General features: G+C 32.6%; 1 protein-coding gene across 3 annotated transcripts in view; it reads left to right on the top strand.

Moving 5' to 3' along the window:
* The first annotated feature begins 10,242 nt into the window (after positions 1–10,242).
* Positions 10,243–13,614, top strand: part of LOC126884696 (protein croquemort) — a 125,309-nt gene continuing 121,937 nt past the window's right edge. For 2 of the 3 annotated variants that reach the window (XM_050650801.1, XM_050650800.1), the window contains exon 1: positions 10,596–10,616. In XM_050650801.1, coding sequence (XP_050506758.1) covers positions 10,611–10,616 — 6 coding nt within the window. In that variant the 5' untranslated portion in view covers positions 10,596–10,610. Of the gene's footprint in view, positions 10,404–10,595; positions 10,617–13,614 lie in introns of those variants that run through there. The other variant, XM_050650803.1, reaches the window with a different exon arrangement.

Below are 13,614 nucleotides of genomic sequence, written 5' to 3'. Positions count from 1 at the left end.
AAAAATAACAATATTTATTAATATAACATAAACATTTTCACATAACCAAACTAAACGGCAAATAATTTTTGTTTAGAAAAGTTTAAAATTACGTTTACGCGTGCGTTTACCTAAAAGAAATTACATACGAAGGTAGGCAACCCCTTGGATATCATTGATACAGCATACCGATTTTACACACAAGATTACAGCCTAGCCTGTAATTCGAGTTTACCGTACGTAATCAGTTTACGTAAATGATACAGCATAGCCCCCAATCTGTGCCTGACACAAATTCTTGTATCGTTTCTGATATCGTTTCTTGTATCTGTGTATGACACTATGCATTTTTTTGACATATCAGAAACGATATTAAGTGCACTTTACATCAACAATAAATTGAACAATAAATTGACCAAGTTATTCAAGGCCAAATTTGACGTGTTCTCAAAGCACAATTTGACATCCAAGTTTGTTCGTTATTAACTTGACGCCAATAAATTCGTGAATTTCTTGAAAGCAAAATTTTCTTGTCCTCAAAAAAATTGAAGGAACTTGGAATAAATGTTGTAAAAATGTCAATATTTTCAGTAATACCAATGCAATGATTTTTTTATTAGAAGCTTTTGAATGTCGTTTGTTTCTTTGTTTGAGTAAAGTGTTTGATTTGAAACAGAATAGAATAGAACAGATTAATAAAATAAATAAAATAGAGAGATAGATTAGAATAGATATATAGTATAAAATAAACTGAAATAGAATAGAGTAGATTATAATAGAGTAGATGTAATATATATGTAGATACTTACTAATAAAGTATTTGATTTAAAACAGAATAGAGTAGAATGTAACAGATTAAATGAAATATATAGATAGATTAGAATAGATATATAGTATAGAATAAAGTAAAATATAATATAATAGGTGAAATGATTGTGAAAAGCAATAGTTTTAAGTACCTAGGATCGGTATTACAGAGTAATGGAGAAATAGATGGAGATGCATGCAGTAGAATTAGGGCTGGATGGATGAAGTGGAAAGAAGCGAGTGGTGTGTTGTGACAGAAAAATTCCAATGAAGCTGAAGGGAAAATTCTATAAAACAGCCACAAGACCGGCTATGATGCGCGGAACTGAATGTTGGGCAGTGAAAAAGAAAGCGGAACAACGAATGCATGTGGTGGAAATGAGAATGCTTAGATGGATGAGTGGAGTGACAAAGAAGGATAAAATTAGATATGAGTATATTAGGGGAAGTCTAGGTGTGGCACCAATTGATGCCAAAATGAGAGAGCATAGGTTAAGATGGTTTGGTCATGTTCAACATCGAGACGTTAATCACCCAATACGAAGAATAGCTGAAGTGCAGATTCCTGGAAGGAGTAGGAGAGGAAGACCAAAGAAGACGATAAGGCAGGACATGTTGGTAAAGGGGATTAACATTGATATGACTCAAGATAGAATTGTGTGGAGAAATGCAATTAGGGAAGCCGACACTGCATAGGGATAAGGCAAAGAGAATGATGATGATGATAATAGGTGTAATGTGTAGATACTTATATAGAATAGGTTTGAAATAGAGTAGAATATAATAGAATAAAGATACTATATACCTACATCCCTAATAGCACAAGGATGTCCTTCACAGACTTTAGGGAGGTCCGTTTTCGTCCAAGGAACGTCCTATTTTGGTCCAAATGTCGCGCTACCGAATGTCTGTTGGACGTCCACTTAAGGTCCGAAAGGACGTACATTGGACCTTAATCGGACGTCCTAGGGGACGTAAATTGGACCTTAACAGGACGTCCTATTTTGGTCCAAATGCCACGTTGCCAAACGTCCAATGGACGTCCACCTAACGTCCGAGGGGACGTTCAGTGAATGTCAATTGGACCTTCATAGGATGTCCCAGTTTGGTCCAATGTCTTGCTGCCGAACGTCCATCTAACGTCCTGAGAGGACCTCCGGTGGACGTCTAGCATCGATATTTAGACCTGTGGAGAATGTATGGTGGGAAATAAAAAATATATTTTTAAGGAACTTATATTACATCTTATATTAAATTACAATTATTGGATATTACATTATTTACATTAAATTACAATACACTTCTCCAAGAAATTAACGCACCACCTTAAAAATAGGGCATTTTTGATGTCTCGAATTTTCTAAACCTGTTGTCTCATCTGAGTGATTTTTTTATAATATAGCCTAGGCTATAGGTTACATCCTTAAGCTTGTCATGCACTGGTAGCTATACTGTAATATATGTATATTATATCATATCGCTCTCTATAGTAATGAGTGAGCCTGCAGACAGGGAACTAATGGTTCCGTATGTGCAGGCTCACTCATTACTATAGAGAGCGACGTGATATAATATATATTACAGTATAGCTCCCCGTGCATGACAAGCATAAGGCAGTAACCTATAGCCTCAGGCTATATTATTATAAAAAAATCACTTAGATGGGACAACAGGTTTAGGAAATTCGAGACATCAAAAATGCCCAATTTTTAAGGTGGTGCGTAATGCACTGTATATATAGGTAAACTTATATACAGGCTGTAACAAAAATAAAATTTTTGTGTTTATTTAGTTGGCTATCTATTATAGTGTACAATCATCTAGAATATTTTGAACAAACTAAAAACATGAATATATCATCGAAAAAATAATAAAAAGGTCTTAAAATGCTTGGTTAGATATTAAGATCTAGTTAAAAAGAAACCAAAAACTGTATATTTTCTACAGAACGTAGATTATGAATTTTTAAGCCAGCTAATCCCATTTATTATACAGGGTGTCCCGAAAAGATTGGTCATAAATTAAATCACATATTCTGGGACCAAAAATAATTTGAATGAACCTAACTTACCTTAGTACAAATATGCACACAAAAAAAGTTACAGCCCTTTGAAGATACAAAATGAAAATTCGATTTTTTCGAATATATCGAAAACTATTAAAGATTTTTTATTGAAAATGGACATGAAGCAATATTATTGCAGTAACATCTTAAAGAAAAATTATAGTGAAATTTGTGCACCCCATAAAAATTTTATGGGGGTTTTGTTCCCTTTAACCCCCCCAAACTTTTGGGTACGTTCCAATTAAATTATTTCTGCGGTACCATTAGTTAAACACTGTGTTTTTAAAACTTTTTTACCTCTTTCTATTTTTTCGATAAAGCTCTTTTTATCAAGATATGGCTTCTTTTTAAAATGGTTCAAAATATACCTAAAAATGTAAATCATAAATAAATTTTCATATTATTAGTCTCTACAATCGTACTTAACCATATACAAATATGTGGTGGATTTGACAAATATTCAAAATATCACGATAAAAACTGACTTCAAAAAAGTACTAAGAGGCAAAAAAGTTTTAAAAACATTGTGTTTAATAGTACCACAATAATAATTCAATTGTAACTTACACAAAAGTTTGGGGGGGGGGGGTTTAAACGAACAAAACCCCCATAAAATTTGTATGGGGTGTCGGGTGTCCAAATTTCACTATACAGTGGAACCTCGATTATCTGTCTCTCTATTAACTGTTAACCATTTTGTAAGAGAGACTAAAAACTTTTTTTACAGTCACCTCCTGTTTTCATATGATATTTTTTGACATGTTTTGTAGTAAATTCAATTATCTATTTACTACAAAACATGTCAAAATTTACATGTGAAAACAGATGACCCTAAAAATGGTTTTTCGTCTCCTACAAAATTCATGAAAAAGCAGATAGGAGGTAATGTCACATCACCGACGATATACCAGAAGTATATGTGGCCATACCAAATAATACATCCTTGATAAATATAAACATTTTTATTGCACAAAATATATATATTTCTATATATATATATTTTTTTTTTCCATAATCATCACTACGATGATGATTCATTTGTATTGAATTGTACATTGCAATTCTCTGATGTTTGGGAAAAAGGGCTTAAGTCAGAATTGCACATCGATAATGTTTTGATGATTTCTGGACCAGAAAAATCGGCTCTTTTTATTGGTACATACAGTTTAAGTCTGCAACACTTTTTTTATGGTCCAGAAATCATCAAAACATTATTGATGTGCAATTCTGACTTCAGCCCTTTTTGCCAAACATCAGAGAATTACAATCTGGTCATAACTGACCAATGAGCAATTTTAATTTAACCTAAATTACTACTGTTCCTTAAAATGAAGAGCTTACCCTATAGCGTCTCTTATCTAATCTAACAAGATCGTGCACTATTCTAACATACACAGGCACACAAGCACTACGCTCTGCTTTTCACTATCACCTATCACTCAAACTAGTTCAAAAGGCTTTGTCCTCTTCAATCTTCTAGTTTGTCCAGTAGTAGATATCGAGGAGCTGGATTTCCTCAATATTCTCATACTTATGAAGTTGTTGTTGCTCATGACCTCCTGCTATCTTCTTGATGACTATATTATCCAGGTTCCATTCCTAGGTCTTGATATTTGTTTATAAAGTAATATCTTATTATGCATCGACAATGTGGAGTTTCTTCCAACTAGTCAATACACTTTTTATAGGTATCTTTCTTTTGCCTTTCATAGCCACAACAAGGCTATAATACGTTTCCTTCCTGGTTTTTTTGTAGACCACTTTCAGCTGATTCTAAAAAATTAAAATGAATGGTAATTTTTCTATTCTTTACAATTAAAAATCAAAAGAAATAGGAAATAGGTACTACTATTTACAGGTAATAATATGCATAAATAATTCGTTTCCTAAAGAATACAGAAAATTGAAAACGTTTTTATAATACTTACATAATTGTTTAAACAAAAGAGACCCAGCAAGAGCAAAACTAACAGACAGAACTGCAAAAAAGCCACTAATTTCCATTTTCCCACCCCCTTATCTTAAGTGCACTTTACATCAACAATAAATTGAACAATAAATTGACCAAGTTATTCAAGGCCAAATTTGACGTGTTCTCAAAGCACAATTTGACATCCAAGTTTGTTCGTTATTAACTTGACGCCAATAAATTCGTGAATTTCTTGAAAGCAAAATTTTCTTGTCCTCAAAAAAATTGAAGAAACTTGGAATAAATGTTGTAAAAATGTCAATATTTTCAGTAGTACCAATGCAATGATTTTTTTATTAGAAGCTTTTGAATGTCGTTTGTTTCTTTGTTTGAGTAAAGTGTTTGATTTGAAACAGAATAGAATAGAACAGATTAATAAAATAAATAAAATAGAGAGATAGATTAGAATAGATATATAGTATAAAATAAACTGAAATAGAATAGAGTAGAATATAATAGAATAGATGTAATATATATGTAGATACTAATAAAGTATTTGATTTAAAACAGAATAGAGTAGAATGTAACAGATTAAATGAAATATATAGATAGATTAGAATAGATATATAGTATAGAATAAAGTAAAATATAATATAATAGGTGAAATGATTGTGAAAAGCAATAGTTTTAAGTACCTAGGATCGGTATTACAGAGTAATGGAGAAATAGATGGAGATGCATGCAGTAGAATTAGGGCTGGATGGATGAAGTGGAAAGAAGCGAGTGGTGTGTTGTGACAGAAAAATTCCAATGAAGCTGAAGGGAAAATTCTATAAAACAGCCACAAGACCGGCTATGATGCGCGGAACTGAATGTTGGGCAGTGAAAAAGAAAGCGGAACAACGAATGCATGTGGTGGAAATGAGAATGCTTAGATGGATGAGTGGAGTGACAAAGAAGGATAAAATTAGATATGAGTATATTAGGGGAAGTCTAGGTGTGGCACCAATTGATGCCAAAATGAGAGAGCATAGGTTAAGATGGTTTGGTCATGTTCAACATCGAGACGTTAATCACTCAATACGAAGAATAGCTGAAGTGCAGATTCCTGGAAGGAGTAGGAGAGGAAGACCAAAGAAGACGATAAGGCAGGACATGTTGGTAAAGGGGATTAACATTGATATGACTCAAGATAGAATTGTGTGGAGAAATGCAATTAGGGAAGCCGACACTGCATAGGGATAAGGCAAAGAGAATGATGATGATGATAATAGGTGTAATGTGTAGATACTTATATAGAATAGGTTTGAAATAGAGTAGAATATAATAGAATAAAGATACTATATACCTACATCCCTAATAGCACAAGGATGTCCTTCACAGACTTTAGGGAGGTCCGTTTTCGTCCAAGGAACGTCCTATTTTGGTCCAAATGTCGCGCTACTGAATGTGTTGGACGTCCACTTAAGGTCCGAAGGGACGTACATTGGACCTTAATCGGACGTCCTAGGGGACGTAAATTGGACCTTAACAGGACGTCCTATTTTGGTCCAAATGCCACGTTGCCAAACGTCCAATGGACGTCCACCTAACGTCCGAGGGGACGTTCAGTGAATGTCAATTGGACCTTCATAGGATGTCCCAGTTTGGTCCAATGTCTTGCTGCCGAACGTCCATCTAACGTCCTGAGAGGACCTCCGGTGGACGTCTAGCATCGATATTTAGACCTGTGGAGAATGTATGGTGGGAAATAAAAAATATATTTTTAAGGAACTTATATTACATCTTATATTAAATTACAATTATTGGATATTACATTATTTACATTAAATTACAATACACTTCTCCAAGAAATTAACGCACCACCTTAAAAATAGGGCATTTTTGATGTCTCGAATTTTCTAAACCTGTTGTCTCATCTGAGTGATTTTTTTATAATATAGCCTAGGCTATAGGTTACATCCTTAAGCTTGTCATGCACTGGTAGCTATACTGTAATATATGTATATTATATCATATCGCTCTCTATAGTAATGAGTGAGCCTGCAGACAGGGAACTAATGGTTCCGTATGTGCAGGCTCACTCATTACTATAGAGAGCGACGTGATATAATATATATTACAGTATAGCTCCCCGTGCATGACAAGCATAAGGCAGTAACCTATAGCCTCAGGCTATATTATTATAAAAAAATCACTTAGATGGGACAACAGGTTTAGGAAATTCGAGACATCAAAAATGCCCAATTTTTAAGGTGGTGCGTAATGCACTGTATATATAGGTAAACTTATATACAGGCTGTAACAAAAATAAAATTTTTGTGTTTATTTAGTTGGCTATCTATTATAGTGTACAATCATCTAGAATATTTTGAACAAACTAAAAACATGAATATATCATCGAAAAAATAATAAAAAGGTCTTAAAATGCTTGGTTAGATATTAAGATCTAGTTAAAAAGGAACCAAAAACTGTATATTTTCTACAGAACGTAGATTATGAATTTTTAAGCCAGCTAATCCCATTTATTATACAGGGTGTCCCGAAAAGATTGGTCGTAAATTAAATCACATATTCTGGGACCAAAAATAATTTGAATGAACCTAACTTACCTTAGTACAAATATGCACACAAAAAAAGTTACAGCCCTTTGAAGATACAAAATGAAAATTCGATTTTTTCGAATATATCGAAAACTATTAAAGATTTTTTATTGAAAATGGACATGAAGCAATATTATTGCAGTAACATCTTAAAGAAAAATTATAGTGAAATTTGTGCACCCCATAAAAATTTTATGGGGGTTTTGTTCCCTTTAACCCCCCCAAACTTTTGGGTACGTTCCAATTAAATTATTTCTGCGGTACCATTAGTTAAACACTGTGTTTTTAAAACTTTTTTACCTCTTTCTATTTTTTCGATAAAGCTCTTTTTATCAAGATATGGCTTCTTTTTAAAATGGTTCAAAATATACCTAAAAATGTAAATCATAAATAAATTTTCATATTATTAGTCTCTACAATCGTACTTAACCATATACAAATATGTGGTGGATTTGACAAATATTCAAAATATCACGATAAAAACTGACTTCAAAAAAGTACTAAGAGGCAAAAAAGTTTTAAAAACATTGTGTTTAATAGTACCACAATAATAATTCAATTGTAACTTACACAAAAGTTTGGGGGGGGGGGGGGTTTAAACGAACAAAACCCCCATAAAATTTGTATGGGGTGTCGGGTGTCCAAATTTCACTATACAGTGGAACCTCGATTATCTGTCTCTCTATTAACTGTTAACCATTTTGTAAGAGAGACTAAAAACTTTTTTTACAGTCACCTCCTGTTTTCATATGATATTTTTTGACATGTTTTGTAGTAAATTCAATTATCTATTTACTGCAAAACATGTCAAAATTTACATGTGAAAACAGATGACCCTAAAAATGGTTTTTCGTCTCCTACAAAATTCATGAAAAAGCAGATAGGAGGTATTGTCACATCACCGACGATATACCAGAAGTATATGTGGCCATACCAAATAATACATCCTTGATAAATATAAACATTTTTATTGCACAAAATATATATATTTCTATATATATATATATATATATATATATATATATATATATATATATATATATATATATATATATTTTTCCATAATCATCACTACGATGATGATTCATTTGTATTGAATTGTACATTGCAATTCTCTGATGTTTGGGAAAAAGGGCTTAAGTCAGAATTGCACATCGATAATGTTTTGATGATTTCTGGACCAGAAAAATCGGCTCTTTTTATTGGTACATACAGTTTAAGTCTGCAACACTTTTTTTATGGTCCAGAAATCATCAAAACATTATTGATGTGCAATTCTGACTTCAGCCCTTTTTGCCAAACATCAGAGAATTACAATCTGGTCATAACTGACCAATGAGCAATTTTAATTTAACCTAAATTACTACTGTTCCTTAAAATGAAGAGCTTACCCTATAGCGTCTCTTATCTAATCTAACAAGATCGTGCACTATTCTAACATACACAGGCACACAAGCACTACGCTCTGCTTTTCACTATCACCTATCACTCAAACTAGTTCAAAAGGCTTTGTCCTCTTCAATCTTCTAGTTTGTCCAGTAGTAGATATCGAGGAGCTGGATTTCCTCAATATTCTCATACTTATGAAGTTGTTGTTGCTCATGACCTCCTGCTATCTTCTTGATGACTATATTATCCAGGTTCCATTCCTAGGTCTTGATATTTGTTTATAAAGTAATATCTTATTATGCATCGACAATGTGGAGTTTCTTCCAACTAGTCAATACACTTTTTATAGGTATCTTTCTTTTGCCTTTCATAGCCACAACAAGGCTATAATACGTTTCCTTCCTGGTTTTTTTGTAGACCACTTTCAGCTGATTCTAAAAAATTAAAATGAATGGTAATTTTTCTATTCTTTACAATTAAAAATCAAAAGAAATAGGAAATAGGTACTACTATTTACAGGTAATAATATGCATAAATAATTCGTTTCCTAAAGAATACAGAAAATTGAAAACGTTTTTATAATACTTACATAATTGTTTAAACAAAAGAGACCCAGCCAGAGCAAAACTAACAGACAGAACTGCAAAAAAGCCACTAATTTCCATTTTCCCACCCCCTTATCTTATATGCATTTTCCAATCAAAATTTTTAGGTTGTCATGAACATGAAAGACTCAACCTCAACAAATAATAATAAACAAAAAGCTCTACTTCCACTTCCCGCCAAATGGACACAGGTTGGTGACACTGAATTCACGCCAAATAAATGAAAAAATAGAACAATTTTCTTTTTCGTCAATTTCTTCACGTGAAGTTTATAACGAACAAACTTAGATGTCAAAGTGTTCTTTTACACGTCAAATTTGGCCTTGAATAACTTGGTCAATTTCTTGTCCAATTTATTGTTGATGTAAAGTGGACTTTATATGCATTTTCCAATCAAAATTTTTAGGTTGTCATGAATTCATGAACATGAAAGACTCAACCTCAACAAATAATAATAAACAAAAAGCTCTACTTCCAACTTCCACTTCCCGCCAAATGGACACAGGTTGGTGACACTGAATTCACGCCAAATAAATGAAAAAATAGAACAATTTTCTTTTTCGTCAATTTCTTCACGTGAAGTTTATAACGAACAAACTTAGATGTCAAAGTGTGCTTTTACACGTCAAATTTGGCCTTGAATAACTTGGTCAATTTCTTGTCCAATTTATTGTTGATGTAAAGTGGACTTTAGAAATGATACAAGAAAATGTATAGTGTCATACAGCCTTTAAATTTCAATGCCAAAATCTGTCAAAATATTCCTGAACTGAGTGAATGGACTATATCTGAAATTTCGGAACATAGCTTAACCACAGAATAGAATGTTCTGTGACTTAACGGAGTACACAGCTGATTCCTGTCAACTGTCAATTTTATTTTGATTGATTTGTGTCATAATGTGATGTGTATGTGTAGAGACAATAATAATAAATATGTATTAATTATTTCGAGGTACTCTAAGCATAATGTGTTAATTGTGTTAGGTCATAATACAAAGGATATTTTATGTAAATGTTGTTGCCTTTGTTTAATTAAGTGAATAGGTAAGTCAAACCATAAATAATACATTTCCAACATGTACCTATTTTATTATTTATTATTACCTATTTGTAAAAGTAAGAAAAAGTTTATCATTATACAGACCTACATAAAAAAGACTTGTTTCTAAAAACAACTGTCTTTTTTGTTTGAACAGTATAGTTTGTTTAAATTAGTTTATTGTGTCGAGAAAATTGCTGAATGTTTTAAATATGCGGGTAATTTACTATTTGTTTTCTCATTTTAAATTTTAATTGTAGGTACACTTTAAAATATCTGAACACTCCAAAGAAATTTAAATTTTTTAAAATATGAAAATGATATATCTGACTCTCTACCTATCATATATCTATATCTTTTTTAGTTTTTATAAATCCAGATTTCGAATTTAACTAAGTAGTATTCAATGAGTTTTAAAAGTGAATTCTAAATTAGAAGGTATTTTAAATACCTACTTACTTACTTACTTTACTCCTCTTAATTCCATTTGGAACATAGGGCCTCTACAGTCTCCCTCCATTCATCTCTGTTTCTGGCCAGGGCTTTCACCTCTTTCCATGTTAACCCATTGTCTTCTAGCTCCCTGGTAATATTTCTTTTCCAGGATGTCATTGGTCTGCCTTGTTTTATTTTTCCAGTTGGTTGGTAATCCAGGGCTTGTTTAGTTATATCATCTTCATTTTTCCTTAATGCGTGTCCAATAAACTTCCATTTCTATTTATTGTTTTCGCTATCGGCTCTTGATTAGTTTTTCTCCAAAGTTCCTTGTTACTTATCCGATTTGGCCAGTATATTTGCACTATTCGTCTAAGGCATCTATTTACAAATGTTTGGACCTTTTGTATAATCTTTTTCTCTATTTTCCAAGTTTCCGCTGCATATAGCAAAATACTTTTACATCTGTATTAAATATCCTGATTTTGGTTTTTGTTGTTAATTTATTGGACTCCCATGTTTTCTTCAGCATATAGAACACATTTTGGGCTTATGTTATCCTTCCATTAATTTCCTCTTCTATTCCACCTCTAGCATCAATTATGCTTCCCAGATAGCAAAACTTCTGTACATTTTCTACTTCTTCTCCTTCAATGAATATACCCATTTCTCTTTGCGTATTTATCTTCATCATCATCATCATCATCTTGGTGCTACAGTCCTTAGAGGGCCTCGACCTTCTCAAGCTTTCTACGCCATTCTGTTCTGTCCCTTGCTTGCATTTTCCAGTTGCCGACTCCGATCTTCTCGGCATCCTGTGTTACCCCGTCCATCCACCTCAGCTTTGGTCTACCCCGTTTTCTCATTCTCACAGGTTGCGCTGTTAGAATCTTTTTTATCATGTTCAATTCAGGGGCCCGGGCTACATATCCTGCCCACTGCAGGCGGTTTCGCTTAATTATAGTGATAATTTGGTGATATATATAGTGATAATTTATCTTCATAAGTTTGGTTTTTCTTGTGTTAACCTCTAATCCTATTTTTCTTGCTTCTTTTGTCACCTTTTCTGTTTTTTTCTGCATATGTTGTCTTTTTTCGGACACCAGACATATATATCATCCGCAAAGTCTAGATCTTCAAGCTGACCAAAAGCATTCCATCTAATTCCTGTTTTATTTTTCGTTGCCTTCTTCATGACCCAGTCGATTAAGATCAAAAATATGGTTGGCGATAGAATACACCCCTGTCTGACTTCACTCTCTATGTTGATTGGTTCTGTGAGTTTCCCATTGTGTGGTATAGTTTTCATAGAACATTTTGATAATTCTTATGTATTTTAATGGAATTCCATATCTTTTTAATATCTCCCACATTTTTTCTCTGTTAATCCGTTCAAAGGCTTGTCTAAAGTCAATGAATTTTATATATTTTACTCTGCCATTCTATTGTTTGTTCGACAATGTTTCTTAATGTGTTAATATGATCTGTGCATGCTTTATTACTTCTGAAGCCTGCTTGGTTTGGTCTTAACAACTGGTCTATAGTTTCTTTCATTCTTTCTAGTATCATCCTTGTCATGACTTTACTCACTGTAGAAAGTATTTTAAATACCTACCAACTGCAAAAAATATATTTAAAGGACTAAAACTGAAGTATGATATTAAAAAAATAAACAAAATTTATTCCCAATATGTTTGCTTTTTTTTCTTATTATTTATTTATTTATTTATTTACGGGCGAACCCATTTTACAAATTTAGTACAATTTTAAAACAAGTATGATTAAAACAAAATAAAACATTTATAAGCTAAAAATTACAAGACAATTAAACATATAAGTACACAGACATAATATAAATAATAAACATAAAAAGTAGTTACCTACATCTGATAATAAGCGTCGTCAAGTGATATTTGACAATACGGCCTTGAATCTGTTTAAGCTGTAGGAAAAGTCGAGTTCCTGAAATTGATTTGCAATTCTTTGGCTTCGAGATAAGAACGAATAATGAGCATAATTTGTTCTATGCATTGGTACAGAAAATGAAACCAATTGTCTTGTCTGGCGGTTGGGAACTGCAAAATCAATTTTGGCTAACATATCTGGGCAGTCGATTTGTGAGTTAACCAGCTTAAATAATAGAATTAAGTCGTGATGTAATCGACGGCTTTTTAAAGTAGTAATATTTAACATCTGTAAAATATCGTCATAATGCATATACTGGCCAAGTTTAAACGCAACATGTCTAAGGAACTTATGTTGCACACACTCAATTTTATCACTATACAACTGATAATATGGAGACCACACCGAAGAGCAATATTCCAGATGAGGTCTAACTAACGAACAATATAGAATCTTTAATGGTTGGATGGACGTAAAATCAGAAGTAACTCGTTTGATATATCCAAGAAGCCTCAAAGATTTGTTAATGATGGTTTTAAAGTGCTCATGGAAAGTTAGTGAGGTATCTAGCCATATTCCAAGATCTTTGATAACAGTTTGTGATGAAAGAACAGATGTATTAATACTGTAATCATATAGTAAAGGGTTATTGGTTCGATAAAAACGCATGACATGACACTTACTTGTATTCAGTTCCATACCATTATTGATGCACCAACTTTGAAGTTTAGTCAAATCGTCTTGCAATTTTTCAGCATCTTCACTTGACCTTATTACAGAAAATACCTTTAAATCATCAGCAAATAGGAGTACCACACCATGGTGAAAACTTTTAACTATATCATTAATAAACAGATTAAACAATAAAGGTCCCAA

This window comes from Diabrotica virgifera, chromosome 5 (assembly GCF_917563875.1).
Source record: "Diabrotica virgifera virgifera chromosome 5, PGI_DIABVI_V3a".
Lineage (NCBI taxonomy): Eukaryota > Metazoa > Arthropoda > Insecta > Coleoptera > Chrysomelidae > Diabrotica > Diabrotica virgifera.
This window is presented reverse-complemented; position numbering and strand designations above follow the sequence as displayed.